General features: G+C 38.9%; 1 protein-coding gene across 1 annotated transcript; it reads right to left on the bottom strand.

Moving 5' to 3' along the window:
* Positions 1–5,111: 5,111 nt before the first annotated feature.
* Positions 5,112–13,891, bottom strand: Npffr2 (neuropeptide FF receptor 2). Its single transcript, XM_027388357.2, has 3 exons — positions 13,564–13,891; positions 10,465–10,564; positions 5,112–5,937 (listed from the first exon to the last, which is right to left on the bottom strand). The coding sequence occupies exons 1-3, from the start codon at positions 13,889–13,891 to the stop codon at positions 5,112–5,114; spliced, it is 1,254 nt and encodes a 417-aa protein (XP_027244158.1).
* Positions 13,892–16,655: the final 2,764 nt, after the last annotated feature.

Genomic DNA, 16,655 nt, shown 5'->3' with positions numbered 1-16,655 from the left:
GCCAGGGTTCTGGGACCCTAGCTGCATAAGTCCCCACAAACTTGAATCTGTTCCGAACTCTTACGTACCAGCTCCAAAGGCCTAAAACCACATGGCTGGGTTTATCACAATAGTTAACCTACTTCTCAGTGCTGTGTGTGTGTGTGTGTGTGTGTGTGTGTGTGTGTGTGTGTGTGTATGTGTGTGTGTGTGTGTTACTTTCCTCATCATTGTGATTAAAGTATCCAACTGTAGTGTGATATCCACCTTGCCCACACCTGTAGCACTCACCATGCCCATTTGGGTGTAGTCATAGGTGCAGATATGATTGAGGGTAGGACCAGTTCTGTGGTCCCAAACCCCAGTGTGCTGTCTTGCTTCCAGTCAGGTCACGGATTCTTGAAGCTGGAACCTGTGGCGGTCACTGGCCTCTTGTGTAAGTGATTTCTCCCCAAAATAAATTATATTTAGTATTTGAACCTAGTCCTGTGAATCATTATCCATGTCACTGCACCCAACAGAACATCTTAAGACAAGAAAGGCTTACTGGAATAACAGTTCCAAAGGTTTTAGTCCATCATGGGGAGAAAAGACACAGCACCTAGAACTGCTCATTTCACAGTAGCAGGGCCTGATTGTTCACACTTGGCAGGTCAGGCAGCAGACAGCCTGGGGCAAGAAGCAGTAGTGGATACATACCATCTTCAAGGCTGCTTCCCAGTGACCTGCTACTGCTACCTGGCATGCCACCCCAAGACTCTCCAAACTTTACAAGACATCATAAATAGCTTCATGGTACCAGTATTCAAAATATGAGCCAGTTGAAAACATTAAGCAGTCAAACCATACCACATGAGGTAATGCATTTTCATCAAATTGGTTAGAAAAAGTTTTTGAGAATTTGCAGTATTTTTGGTTGTGAGCCTAGCCTTTAAAGACTGAGCTATCCCTCCAGCCCAGAATATCCAGTCCAGAAAATTTGCATATGTGAGCAAATTTTCTTATACCTCAGCACTTCTAAAGAACTAAGCAGGATCTTATGATTAATATTAAGATGTTAATATTAATATGTTAAGAAACATATTTTAGCCAAGCAATTTCATTTCTTCCCAGTCTATTCTGAGATGTTGGAGTATGCTTAGTGTTAAGAGAATTTTACATAATTACACATTTTACAAAATAAAGACTTTGGTTACATTTCCAGTCACAGATAAGTTTAATGGAATGACACTGAAATTAATAAAATATTTGGAAATATCTGTGACATACTAAAACAGCTATAAAGCATATATCATAGAATCATATCCCTATTAATGAAAGCATGCACACAGGCCCCAAAGTGACAAAACGACTATTGCTACATGAAAGTGGGATAATGAATGATTTTCATTTTACTTAATTTGCATTTCAGTATTACCTAATACTTCTATTGAATTCTGGGTTTCTTTAACAATTGAAAATAAAATATGGCTCATACATAATTAATAAACTAAAACCAAAAATGTATTTGTAATTATTCAATTTATTTTTAACAAATATTTATCATGTGTCTATTGAGTGCCAAGTACCCTCTTAGGGAATGGGAATAAAATGAAATATGAGACATAATCTTTGCCTTACAGTTGATTTTTGGTAGGGGATATGGATATTACACAAGAACATAAGTGACATTTCAAGATATTAGAGATAATGAGATCTACTATGGAGGAAATGAGCAGGTGAGCTGAGCCCATGAGGAGGAGAAGGAGCCAGCATGCAAAGGGAATTGGGGAGAATATATCTGGCAGAAGAAAGATGAGAAATCCAGGATTTGCAAAGAACTTGGGAAGGGAGAGAGAAATTAGCTAGGTGGTCAAGGCGACAGACTGAGCAGGGATTTTAGAGGATGTCAAGAAGTTGGTAAGGACAGAAAAAGCAAAGACATGCAAGTATTAACAAACACTCTGGGTTTTTTCCAAGTTGAAAGCAACAACAAAAAATCAAAAATAAACTGTGATGTTTCGGATGCAATGAAGTGATATTTTCTGCCTGTTACTGAGAATGACATGCCTAAAGCACAAAACATCCATAGAAATAAAAGACAAAACAAGTCGGGAAGTGGTCAAAGAACTGGAAGAAGTAGAAATTAGAAACAAAGAATGGTGTTCAACTGTACTAGCTAGTAAGCAAAATGGTCAGTTCAGATGAGTTATCATTTCTTAAAGTAGCAAAGTTGAAGAAAGAAACTGAGTATGGTGTGAGGCTGCTCTGAGACAGCCAGTTACAAAGTGTGGGCTGTGCATTAATAACTTTGTGAAAAACAATAATAAAAGCCAAAAGTGTTTCCAAATTGTCTGTCTCATTACTTCCTGTATTATAGTTGTCTGTCCTACCATTCTTCGTCTTCTGAATAGAATAGCAAATGTGTAAAAACCACTGTGATTCTAGTCCTGTAAATGAGAAAATTTAGCTATGGAAAATGTATTTGTTTGAAGTCTTACCCTAGCAGGTACTCAAATTTCTATGGTTCCATAATCCAAATGCTAAGTACAAATGTTTGGACATTTTAGTGTCCTCCATCCTCCCCTCTGTTGCTCCAGTTTATTGAAACCAAAACCTCTTATCTATGCATCATTGATGCACTCGAATGATGATGGAGTTGTCTATACTAAGGATGCAGACAGGCTTCTTGATGGGACTTTTTGAACAGATGTTAAGGAATGGTAACACAGGAAGTTGAAACAGAAAAAATATAGTAAGTAAAAAGCACAAAGAGTTGAGCGGTAGTGGCGCATGCCTTTAATCCCAGCACTTGGGAGGCAGAGGTAGGCAGATCTCTGTGAGTTCCAGACTAACCTGGTCTACAAGAGCGAGTTCCAGGACAGCCTCCAAAGCTACAGAGAAACCCTGTCTCAGAAAACAAAACAAAAAAAAAAAAAAAAAAAAAAAACAAAAAAAACAAAACAAAAAAAAAAGCACCAACAATCTTGGCTGAGCATCTTAGTTCAATAAGAGTTTAGAATTTTTTTTTTGTCAGAGATATAAAGAGCAGATATGGGGCAGGCCTTGGTTAGCCTGGGGCCTGTAGGTGATTTAATAGAGCTTCCAAAAGCATTTTATACCAGAGAACAAATTCACTATCTACTTAAGGAAGACAATTCTGCCAACTGTAGAAAGATCTGAAAGTGTCAAGACCACAGCAGGACATAATTCAGTCATGAGAACCACAAGAATTAAGAAGGAGGCAATGAGGGAACACAACTGATTAAATGTAGAAAGAAGGGAACTGAGAGCTTTGGAAGAGTTCTGAGAACTAGTCAGATGTCTATTCAGTCCCAATGCCATGAGCAAGTCGTAGTCTCTAGTGAATAATTTATAATGTTCGACTTTACCAACTATCAGCAGAAAAGTTCAGGAAATCATGGATATAGGGAGGAATTCCTAACGTAAAGGTTCAGAGAGTTATACACCCTGATGGCATCGAGGAACATGCCATAACTCAGTTCAAATCAAACCTCAGTAATTAACTCTTGTTGGCCCGTTGAAAACTTTTAACTTGAACTACAGCAATGACTGCAACAACATGGCATCTCAATATCCAGGATTTATTCTTATCTGCCAAATAAACTATTTTGTTGTAATGTTTAACATTCTGGGAACCCCAGATAAACTTAGCACTTAAAATTATTACCCTAACATAATGATAACAGAGGTTTGTGAATTCTCTTTTATACCTTAGTGCTGACTTATTAAGCTGTGAGTGATATATTTAAATATTGGTTTCAGTAGGAAGTTTGGAAGAGTCCTTGCTCTGTCTATAGGTCAGGGAACTCTTGGGATGATGGCCAAGCAGCCGTGATGTCACTCTTAGAAGAAGGAATAAGTGGCACTCCCTGGCACCTGCTCCACTATGTAAAGATAGCTTCTTTTGCTTAGACCTTCTGTTAAAATGCAGATCTTAAACTCTGAAAATATTAAAAAGTCAACGGCAATTTCTTTTAAGAACTTTCTTAAAAGTATTTAACTTTTGCATGTATAAGCGTTTTGCCTGAAAGTGTGTATGTATCTGTCCCACATCTGTGCCTGATAGCTGCAGAAGTCTAAAGAGGATACAGATATCCTGGAATTTAGGTTTTGGGTGGTTGTGAACCACCCCATGGGTGATGAGAGTCAATCAACAAGATCTGAAACTGGTCTTAACCACTAAGCCAGTCTCTCCAGCCCCAGCAGAAACTTCTACGGATGACTATGATTTCTCTAACTTTGTACTTTTCAAAGAAAAATAAAACTTTACATTGAAGAAATCTGTGTTCTAGTACATAAAGTGAAGTGACCAGGGCCAATATTACTGATGGACCTTCGGCATCTTGCTTCAAGAGTAACCCAGATTAATTGACAGCAATGAGAAATCAGTAGCAAAGACTTCAGACAACCCAATAGTGTTCTTAAAAGCAGAGAACATTAGTAAGTCTAAAATCTCAAATCCAAAATCAATTGGAGAAATGACACAATGTACTTTCATGCACAGTACATTTATTACAGTTTAAAGAGATGTGTGTACTTCTAGTTCAGCAGTTCTCAACCTTCCTAATTCTTTGACCCTTTATAGAGTTCCTTGTGTTGGGATGAACCCCAACCATAAAATTTCTTTGCTACTTCATAGTTGTAATTTTGCTACTGTTGTAAATTGTAACATAAATATCTGTGTTTTCTGAGGGCCTTAAGCGACCCCCGTGAAATGGTCATTTTACTCCCTAAAGGGGTTGCAACCCACAGGTTGAGAACCACTGTTCTAGACAGATAGATGATAGAGGGCAAAAGAAAAGATAGATGGATAGACAGATAGATAAAATGACAGACTCACAAAACAAACACACTTGACTTTCTTGGCTCACATAAAATAAATGATTAAAATGGGAATGGTCAGACTTTGAAAAATTTCAAGCAAATATGAAAGTCACTAAATACTTCATGTACCAGACTGGTTAAGAAGGCCATTTTTATATTTTTAAATTTTTGACAAATGGGCTTTCAGTAAATGTTTTCTTCAGAATATTAGAACTGCAAAGCCACAATAAGCAACAGTATTTAAAGACATATCCACACTCATATACTACATAACACTGGGTAGCACTGGGGACCTGTACTCTTTTTTAAGCCACAGAACTGTTAGTTGCTTCTCCCATTTCTTCCATCAGGGATTCTTGTGTGGGATTTTCAGCACTTTTCTCACATAGCAAATGTTCCCCACCTGGGTTTTGACACGCAGGTTCCTGGACCAGCAGGCCAGATGTGTTCATTACCATGTTGCTTTTAGCTCTTAAGACATACGCTTCCTGGGGTTTTGTTTTCTTTTGGCAGACCTGGAATGCATCTTGGAAACCACTGCGAAAATTTTCATTAAAGAAACCGTAAATGATGGGGTTAACACTGCTATTGCAAAAGGCAAGCCAGTGGGCGAAAGGGTAGATATAGATGTTGATGACACGCAGTTTATTAGGTGACAGGTCAGCATAGTCTGAGAGCATCATCAGAGTCCACAGGGGCAGCCAGGAAAGGATGAAAAGGAGGGCCACAGTCAACAGCATCTTGATGACCTTCTGTTTCTTCTTGGACATATGCCACTGAACCTGGCGCTGCTTGCCCGTGCAGTGTGCTGAAGTCTTGAAGAGGGAAGCCCCGATCCTTGCATACATGACAACAATGAGGGAGAGGGGAGCCAGGTAGATGGTGGCAAACAGCACAGTGGTATAGATCCTCCTCATTTCCTGCTTTGGCCAGTCCTCCCGACACCAGTACACTGTGCTGGTTTTATTGTGGGAGCCGAGTCTCACACGGTAGTATTTTTCTTCTTGGACATGTAACATTACTGCAGATGGAGACATAATGGTTACGGCCAGGCCCCAGATGATCACAATAGTGACAAAGGCTGTCTTGACAGTGAGCTTTGGCTTAAAGGGGTAGACAACACACCGGAATCTGCAATGAGAGGCAAAGATCAGTGAGGCACTGCCTCAGCTTCCAAACCTGATGCAAACAAATGCAAACAAATGGGAGGATGTCTACCTATATTTCCCTCAAAAACAGAGAAAGTTAGCACCTGTGGTAGTGCAGCATGCATTGTCAACTTATGTAACTGACAGAATATATGTTTTAATTCAAAGTAAATGAATGAAACAGATCAGATGCTATTAATGAGAAAATGCTATTATGGTGCTAAGGGTGTTACATCAGAATACACCAAATTTGGTCCCTTAGAACACTGTCGTAGGCTTAATCCCATGGACTTGTATGAGCTGTTCCTGTAAGTGTGATAGATTAAAATATGAAGGTTAGAATTTAGGAAAGGTCATATCTTGCTTATTGTTATGCATGATTTCAACCCAAGCAGTTGGACTCCAGAACAGTAGGTTCAGTAGATGACCGCCAGTTCTACTATGCTGCAGGAGAGCTCATCAGGAGTAATCCATGAACCAGTTTCCCCTTAGGTTCTGAATATTCCCAATATATCATTTCCATGCTTGGCCATGGAATGTGTTCTGGCTAGTACACATTAACAAGCATGAACATCAGGCCTGTCCTTTTGGATGCTTCTTCTGAAAATGCAGCTTCCAGGTTCCAAGAAACTTGATTTAGATGAGAAGTACATGGGGAAAGGCCCAGGGGAACATCAGGCTGACCATCTTAGACATATCAGTCTCGATTTAATTCATAGAGTAACACTGCAACATGAGTGGTCCAGGGAGCAGAAGACTGAGAGAGATACTCACTCAACCCATTGAATCACAAGAGGAATAAATTATCATTTCTTATACCAAAAGGTAGTTTTAGATATTTTACAATTATACAGGTCTAAGAAGCATCATTGTAAGTTCTGATAAAGAACCCATCTTTATCCTCTGTTGAGCATGGCAATTCAAACTCTGCTGAGGAATTTTACCACTTTTGTTATTGTGACTTTTATTATTGTTAGATATGTGCTACAAATAATTATAACATGTATGTGCTATTATGCAACTCTATCATTTTAGGTATTATCACATATTTAATACTTTTTCTGTTTTTGTGATTACTCTGAAGCAGATTTTATTACCCAGAAGACAGATATACAGATGATGAAAGTAATGACTGAATAGAAACTCCAAATGAACTTCTGTGACACTCCTTTAGAGAATCACTAAAGAATGAGTTGATGAGACCCTATTGCTGAAGACACCACACACCTTGAATGCAAGACACAGAGAAATCAAGATGGAACTGAACTGGAAGATTTCTCCCTTTCGGCTGACTTACATCATCCCAGATGGTGTTCTGCAGTCTGCCAGGGGGGCAGAAAAGACACAAAAGTTCTTCCTTAGCTGTGAACTTTATTAAACAATCTGCCAAGCAAGATGTGTTCATTGGTGAAACAGTGATACAGCTGTTGTAGGGGAAACCAGTTCCTCTCTGGGACTGACTCTGAGGCCTGCTCTACAAAAGGGAACCCATGTCTACTACAGACAACCAAGTCAAAAACCCTGATTAAAGAGGGTGTAAGTCCAAGGAAGGAACCTACGACTGCTGCTTAGCAAAAGTCAAACGGCATCCAACTTTCTTCTGAATATCTTTGTTTACTCTCACAAAGGCTGTGCTCAGCCTTAACCAGAGAAGCCCCTCTTCAATGGATGTTGATGACTGCAGATAGCCATAGCTTCACAAGATGCTGAGAATAATAGATACTTGAGGACCCAGACCTAAACAAGACATTCATTCCATCCCCTTAAGGCTCAGGGAAAGTTAAGAATAGGGAGCAGAAAGAATATGAGAGCCAGAAGACAGGAAGAAGGAAAGAGAAAGGCCGTCTTCAAAGCATGATATTGCCACAGCAATCATGAACCCGCAGCTAGTAGAGCTGGGTCTGTACAAGTTCAGCCCACTCAACAGTCAGCTGTGAATGGAGAAGGGACTCTCAGGGCCATGCCACTTACTGTTGAACTATTAGCTACTAACAGATTCTGTGAGAGGAGCAAGTCGATGTCTACTTATGTACCCTCTAGCGAGCCCATCAGGCTCCAATAGTTCTAAAGACATAGTCACATAATCAGCTTCATTAAACTCTGTGTGACAAAAACAAAATAGCAAGTCATAAGTATTGGGAAGAGGTTGGAAGAAAGAAGGGATCTCTAGGTAGTGGCGGGAGCAGAGATAAGAGAGGTTGTGGGAGTCATCAGAATGAATCATATTCATGTAGGAAATTGTCAATTATAATTTATTAATAAGATAAGAATCATAATTTAATGTTATTTTGTATTATTGGTACTATCTCTGAATAATTAAAATGAAATGAATGAAACTAAAGTTATAACTATGGAGCAAAACTCAAACATATGGAGCCTTTGGGTCTATATTGCCATGATAAAGATAATGACCAAGACAGGGTGTGGTGGCACATGACTTTAATCCCAGCACTCAAAAGGCAGAGGATGGTGGATCTCTGTGAGTTTGAGACCAACCTAGTCTACAGAGTGAATGCCAGTCCAGCAGAGGATACCTACTGAAACCCTGTTTCAAAACAAAACAAAACACAGAAAACAAAAATATCACAAGCAAAATCAATTTGGGAGGAAATGGTATACTTCAGCTTATAATTCTCAAGTCACACTTCACTGAGGGAACTCAGGACAGGGACCCTGGAGGCAGAGGCCAAGGAAGAGTGCTGCTTACTGGCTTTCTCAATTTGTTTTCTTATTCATGCTAGCACCACCTACCCAGGGGAAGTATCACCTACAATGACCTGGGCCCTCCCATATCAATTATTAATCAAAAAATGCCCCCAGTCTTGCCTACATGCTGATCTTATGGAGGCATTTTTCAGTTGAGTTCCTTCTTCTCAGATGACTCTAGCATGTGTAGGGTTGACTAAACACTAGACAGGACACATGTAAAACATGCATACTAAAAGCCAATACCCTGATGAAGACTGAAGCATCATGACATACAAATAATAAAACAACTTTACATTCATTTATTAATTAAAGTCATTAAATTTTCAAACATGAAAAGCAAAAGAAAACACATGATGTCCTTTGGTGGTGTTGCTCTCCAGACCTGAATGCCATTTCTTGTCTCTACGCCATGCTGTCCTTAACACATTATTTCACATGCAGCTGCACTCCACACCTAGTCAGATATGGGGGGTAAATGCTGGGAGATCAAAGAAGCAGAGCAGCCAGCCACTAATTCTTGCCTCTACCGAGTCCTCAGACCAAATGCTCCATCTTATCTCTACAAATCCGCAGACTGAATGCTATGAACTCCTGTCTCTTCCCACCTTATATTCCTCTGTCTGCCCAGCCATATCCCTTCCTGTCTCTACTCCCTTAGTGCTGGGATTAAAGGTGTGAGCCATCACTGCCTGTCTCTGTTTCTCTTTTTGACTGGATCAATTTCATGTAGCACAGGGTGGCCTTGAACTAATAGAGATCCATCTTCCTGTCTCCCAAGTTCTGGCATTAAAGGTATGTGCCACCACTGTCTGGCCTCTATGGCTAACTAGTGTTGCTAGCTCTGCATTCTGATCACCAGACAAGCTTTATTTGTTATAGCACAAACAAAACATCAGCAAAGGTAGCCATACTCATTCATTTTCCTCTTGTGGAGACATTGAGAAGTTGCTAGTCATCCCTCCTGTACATGCACTTCTGCATTTTCCGAATTCCCCTACATCTGGAATGGTTTGGATTTCACATTGTGGTGCCATATCATGTGTGTCATTATGCAGTCTCTCTGGCAATGTTTGCTTTTGAACTTTACACATGTTGACTTATGCTGCTCTGTTTCATTCATTTGAGTCTCTTTAATACTACCCACTGGGAAAAAAAACAGCATTAATTGTTGATTTTAACCTCATTTACTTTGTAAAAGAAAGAGGGCCAATGTTTATTTTTAAGTCTTTTCCAAGTGTCACGTCAAAAACATTGGTCAAAGCTTTTAAGGACACTTAAGTACCAAATGAAAAGTGGAAGGAAACATGTTAAGCTTAAGAATGAAATAGAAATACAAAAGATAGGATAGATTTTGTTCATCGTGAAAAGCCCTAATTACTACACAGTGATGACTTGCAGGGCACCCTTGTATATAATGTGCGATGAGTATTTTTGAGTGCACACACAGAAAATGTATCTCTTACTCAAAAGTGATGTCATTTATCATTTTAAATGCTGAGGGTTCAACAGGCCTTGTTATGCAGTTATTGAAAAGAAGAACAATCTGTCAATAACTTCATAATTAAATACCTCAGTTCATACTCCCAAGCTGTAACTGCTTGGAAAATATTAACACTTAAGATCTGGATAAACACATATTATTGCATGGATTTTGCAATTTGTTATAAATATTCAGTGAAGCAATAATTTTGTGGTAATGCTGTATATTGTAGTAATATAAGCAGGTAGATAGCTATACAAGTATATTCAGTATTACTGACAATCCGCACTTTCTGGGACTAGGGGTTCGGAGCTGACTTACCTGTCCACAGCTATTGCAACCAAGGTGAAGACCGAAGCAGAAACTGAGATTCCTTGTACCAGCCCACTGATCTTGCACATGCTGCTTCCAAATGGCCATCCTGGATGGGAGATGGAACAGTCTTTTGAGAAGATGATTTTACCTCACTATATTGCAAATAGGAACAAGAACAAAACAAATGAAGGCAGCCACAAAACAATATGTCCTGGTGCTTTTGGTAATTTCTCCAGATGGAGTGTTTCATTAGTGCAGTATTCACAATGCAAAACCAACACAGTAACTATTACATCTGAGACACCATAAGAAGCACTTCACACCAGCCACTGTATTTAATCCCCAGGAGAAGATTTTGAATCTGTTTTCTAACTCATGGTATCTCCAGAGAAGGGAAAAAACAAAATATACATTGTCCCAGCCAGTTCTTAGCTTAGTAAGATTTAATACCAGGTAAGTTTCCAGAGTGTAAACCATCAAAATAGGTTGCAGGGCTTTAATATGAATAATGTGGTTTTTCGAGACAGGGTTTCTCTGTGGCTTCGGAGGCTGTCCTGGAACTAGCTCTTGTAGACCAGGCTGGTCTCAAACTCAGAGATCTGTCTGCCTCTGCCTCCCGAGTGCTGGGATTAAAGGCTTGCGCCACCACAGCTTGACACTAATTTGACCTTCTAAACATTCATTCATTATTAAAAAAAAAAAACATAGCTTCTCCTACAAACATTCTATATATGTTTTTCAGATTTCAAATTTTATTATTTAAAAATCCCATAGTTTCCTCTTTAAAAAACAAACCACTCTTATCTAATTTCTATTAGCCCACGGAGCACAAGTGAGTCTGTTTTAACAGGCTTCCCTACTTAGCATTGCCTTTCCTTTGTTTCACTTTGCTTTCTGAGACAAGGTTGTTCTATGCTGCTCAGATTGGACTCAAACTTGTGATTTCCCCACTTCAGCTCCCAGTAGTCTAGATCATAAACTAGATCCCTGGGTGAGTCTATTAAATACATAGGACCTCACATTAAAACACAAACCAAAAATGGTTCTTAATGCTAGAAAGTCTCAAACACAAAATAAAGGGACTATAGGAAAGGACTGTGTAATAGAAAATTCACACAAAAATAGAATAAACATGTTACTAGTAATCTTAGAATCCGAAAATGATAGTAAAGAAACATAACAGAAAACAAGCAAAAATGGGCCAAGTATTTAAGACAATGAAAATGAAGAACTCAAGATGAATGTTGAGAAAACCCTTCTCTGCCCTACAGTGTTGGGTATTGAGCCAGGGACCCTGTATAGGCTAGGTAATCAAACTGACAATGACCTATGTACTTAGTCCTTGGATTTAAAAAAGATTTATTTGTAATTTTAAAAACATGTGTATGTGTGTGTCTATGTATAAGTATTGAGTTCAGGTGCCCACAGAGGCCAGAAGGGGGCATCAAATACCCCAGAAGCTAGAGTTATAGTCAGTTTTGAGCCAACTAGCATGGGTGCTAGGAACTGCATTTAGGTCATTATCAACTTCTCTTAAGCATTAAACAATCTATCTAGTCCCAAACCCATGGATTTTGAGGATGGTATCTTTATGTTGACCAGCCTGAACTTTAACTTGCAATCTCCTGCCTGGATCTCCAAAGTGCTGATATTATATTATAGTTATATACCTCCATGTTTCTAGTGGGTGCCCGTGCATGGGCGGGCACACACACACACACACACACACACACACACACACACACACACACACACACACACACACACACTTTTGAAGACTAGAAAAATAAGAACTATAAACTGAGTGAGAAAAAAATGAAAAGGGACAGCATGACCTCCTACATGTGATTAACACATCCAAAAGAAGAGTAAAGACTTTGCCAAGAAAATTCTCCAGAATGAAGCCCATTGGTTTTCAAATTGAAAGGAGAAGTTTGTATCCAGTGCAATAAATAAACCACAGAAAACCAACTTCCAGCCCTAAATTCATAAAATTCAGAACACTGGGGATAAAGAAAACTCAAAAAGCTTTTAGGAAGAAAAAAATATACAACTCAAATAAAAGACAGCAAGAATCAACAACTCAACGTTTCTCAGAAATAACAAGAAAGCAATCCCCTTAAAGTTTTGAGAGGAAAATTTTCCAACCGAGAAATGTTCACAGAGCTAACTATAATCAAGTGTGAGAAGGAAAGAAAGACATTTAGAGACATGCAAGTTCTCAGAAATGTTTCACCACCATGTGCTTTCTTAGGAAGGAATAAAGTAGAAAGATGTGGTATCAGAAACCAGAGGGCCAAATACAAAGAGAAGTGGAGAAGATTGTGAGGGCATCAACGGGAGAGACAGCTAACAATCACTGGGTGATTCCTATCGTCACTCATAGAGGAGGTGAAGGGTGTGGATGCATGTTTGTGTTTACGTGGCGTAAGTGGATTATTAAAATGGAATCTCTGCCTTAAGCAGTTTAGAAAACAGAAAATGACATTAGTTTCATGTTACTTAGATATATGGTCATAATTACCAAAAATAAAGACAGGAAATGCTGCAAAGGGCTGCCTATTGGGAAACAAAATCAAGGGCACAGAGAAGTGATTCATGTGCAAAATATTAAATAATCATTTAGTTCAAAATAATTATGGCAGGAAACTGAGTGTCATGAGAGGATCAGAGCTTTGAAATAGCTTGAGGTACTGCAGATAACTTCAATATGTTGCAATTATTTCATTGTTTTTCCAATATAGGTTGGAATGTGAACACTGAAAGTGTTGTCCCTCAACTAATACAACAAACTATTAAATCAACACTCTGAATGAAAACACTACTGCAACCAGTAAATACACTGTTCCTGAGCCTCGAGAACAGGTGAGGTGACCCATGATGACATGGATTCAGAAGTGTGGGAGGGAAATTCTTCCCAAATGGCACATCTACTTGGTTATTACATGTTATGCTTAGAATATTCATCTTGTGAAGACAGATATCTGGAACACTTCTGGGAACCCAGTAAGTATGTGTGAATGAATTAATGATTCAGCACTGACTCTGAGTATTTGTGGAACCATTTTCTCAGGTCATATTTATACCGCACACAACTCAACATACCTGCTATGATGTTGTCCAGCAATGTGATAGGCATGCAGAATATTCCAACCAGCAAATCACTTATTGCCAGGTTTAAGATGAAGAAATTGGTGACAGTGTGCATGTGTTTGTTCCTTATTACAATAAAGCAAACTATAGTATTTCCCACCATGCACAGGAAAAAGATCAGGAAGTAGGAACTAATGAAGATTGCTGCCACTTGAGGCTGGTGAAGATAATAGTTCACATAGGTGATGTTGATATCGGAGTACCAATGATGCTGTGTGTCACTGCTACTCCAAGTGTGACTCCAGTTTTCTGAAGAGTTTGAGTCCCATTTCTTGCTCATGGTGGACCTTAACAAAGGTAGAACAGAAAAGATTAATGAGAGACTGGTAGACCGTAACTTCTGTGTTTAATAAGAGGGGCACTTTTTTCAACATCACTGAATTTCAATGAGCTCTCAGTAATCCACCAGTTTTAGATGAAGTTGAATTATAAATGAAGCAACCATCTTGTTGGGATTCAACTGGAAGCATTTGAAATTATCCGTTTGGGCAATACACAAAGATCATTACAGTTGATTCCCTGATGTACTTTCTATTTCACTTCTGAACATAGTTTATCTGTCAAAACCCACTTGCTCTTGTAAGACAGGGGTGTACCGAAGAGCTCCCGCCTGTCTAGTAATCTGACAAGGGATTATTTCTATGGGTGTTTGGCAGATGCAGACTCACCACTGTATTCAGATTATTAGACAAACTTACAAAATTAAACTCCTGTATTCACTATTTAAGAATAATGTTAGAAAATTTAAATTGGTAGATATCAATTTAAGTGGATCAACCACTGAGCTGGTAAGACCACACTTTGAAAAACTTTGAGGCAATTAGTGACTTCACAATCTCTTTTGGACCTTTGCCAACTGTACTTGTATCTCTGTAGAGAGTCATGGTTGTCCTGTAAAGATTACAGTACATACTGAGCTATGTACTACATAACTGATACTTGATTTTGGATGATATTCCTTTCGTATATTTGTTATCTAAGCAAACCCCCCCCAAAATAAAAGAAAAAAAGCCAGGTGGTGGTGGCTCAAGCTTTTAATCCCAGCACTTGGGAGGTAGAGGCAGGAAGAGCTCTGTGAGTTCAAGACCAGCCTGGTCTACAAGAGCTAGTTCCAGGACAGCCTCCAAAGCCACAGAGAAACCCTGTCTCGAAAATAAAAAAATTAAAATTAAAAAAATCTAAGCAACCCTCTAGTTTCACTTACTTCTACTTAACTTGAAATAGTACTAATTTGAGAGTTACACATCTGGGGAAGTCATTATTCATCTCTCTACTGAGCTTTGTTATAGCTGACACTTCTGAATGAAGTCACAGAATGGGTGAGATATTGTTGTTTTATTTCCTGGATCATCCAGAGAGACATAGCCTTTTACAGCTTTCCTCTGGGAAAGGATGCATTTGTAAATTAATCATTGAATGCACAATGAACTAGTCTTAAGAAAAGGACTAAAATACATGAGCAGTAACACTTTTTAAACAGTCATTTTTTTCTTTTACATTTATGAAAGCTTCGAATATCAGCTAAAGCATCAGAAGGGCAGAAAGCCTGACATCTGTAAATTGCACTGATGCCCATCTATTTATCGTAGTTCTGCATAGCTCCTGATGTAGACTTTGTTTCTGCAACCCAAAGGTAAGATAGAATCTGCTGATGAGTCTTTATCATCTTCAGTTTGCAAAATAAATCTTCTTTGCCCCAACAACTTGCCTTTGCATCACTGCTCTTAAGTGATGAGAAATGAATTCTGTTTCATGGCCACATTTTTTAGTAAAGAGAAAAGTAACTAGATATTAAGCCATTAAAATAAATGGAAGGGGGGATTAATTTTAATAGCATATATCATGTTTGTTTAGGTGAAAGCTCTACAGGCATCTGTATCTATCCAAAAAGGTTAGGATGTTTGGAATCTCCAGCTCAGGACTCTATTGCAAACCGGCCGTCAGGGTGCCAAGTGGTGGGTCCCTCCCCTGGAGTTGCCTCAGTCTAGAGTCTGCTCCTGAGGAAGCTTGCCATCAGTGCTCCACCCTGGAAGGCATTAAAAGCCCCCTGCCTCATGGGTTCCCCTCATGGTCTTCCCCTTTGCCTTGGGGCCACCTGGGAATGCTTTGTTCAGATTAAACCTGGATTTATTAATTGTGCTTGATTGCCTTATTACATCATCGGTGGTGGGTTTCCAACAACCAGGATTCAAAACTTATCAATATCTGCCAATTAGAATTCCAGTAAAGAAGCTGTGTGTGCAAAGACTGACTGGCTGATAGAATTAAAATGATGTGGAGAGGTTGGAATGTTGCAAGTGCAGAGATTAATTAATCTTGGGCTAGGTTTAGCCCCATGAAGAGCCATCCCTTTCCCATAAAAGTTAAAAGCCTTTTGAAATGTTTTAACTGAGACCCTTAGCTTCCACCAATCCAAAAGCTAAGGATGTTTTAAATAGCATCTGAGGCCTATCAGAAAAACTTCTCCCACCTTGCTGTACTCTGTACCTTTCTGTGTTTTAAACATGCACTGATTTATTACTTTGTTCTGTAAAACTATAAAACTCCATGAAACACCCTCACAGTTGGAACAATTAATTTTCAGTAACCTAAATCTATGTTCTCAGGGCCATAGTCATCCAAATTTGGCTCTAGGATAAACTTTCTTTGTTCCCTAAAGGTGAGAGCTCTGCTTTTTGTATCTTCACACTTAGCAAGAGCAGTGATTCTAAAGCAGGAACAAAGGCAGTAGGAAAAATTCATTGCTACATATAGTCTGTGCTGGTGTTATTTCTTTCCTGTTTAATAGATGTGTAAGTAAACTTAAAATAGTAATTATGTATGATTGTAATAGTACAGCTTTATTACCCATATAAATATTGAGACTTATCCCATACTAAAATGATCAACTTCAGTAACCTGTTTGAACACAGAATCACTTTATGTATTTTAATTGCATGCATTCTGTGTCCCACAAATGCCCCAACCCTGAGACTATTGGTGGCTATGAAGCTCCTGGGACTACAGGCTTTTTGAGAACCAGGGAAACACTGTTCAATTACTGT

The sequence above is a fragment of the Cricetulus griseus genome (genome assembly GCF_003668045.3).
Source record: "Cricetulus griseus strain 17A/GY chromosome 1 unlocalized genomic scaffold, alternate assembly CriGri-PICRH-1.0 chr1_1, whole genome shotgun sequence".
In the NCBI taxonomy this organism is placed as follows: domain Eukaryota; kingdom Metazoa; phylum Chordata; class Mammalia; order Rodentia; family Cricetidae; genus Cricetulus; species Cricetulus griseus.
The sequence above is the reverse complement of the archived record's forward strand: the minus strand, read 5'-3'. Positions and strand labels throughout refer to the sequence as shown.

Bases quoted from the DNA above. Each gene is read 5' to 3' on its own strand.
- Npffr2 (XM_027388357.2), bottom strand. From the start codon at position 13,891: ATGAGCAAGAAATGGGACTCAAACTCTTCAGAAAACTGGAGTCACACT. The intron at 10,565-13,563 runs GTATGTTGAGTT...TCTCCCATCCAG, and splicing joins GCTGGACAACATCATAGCAG to GATGGCCATTTGGAAGCAGC. The intron at 5,938-10,464 runs GTAAGTCAGCTC...CTCTCATTGCAG, and splicing joins GTTGCAATAGCTGTGGACAG to ATTCCGGTGTGTTGTCTACC.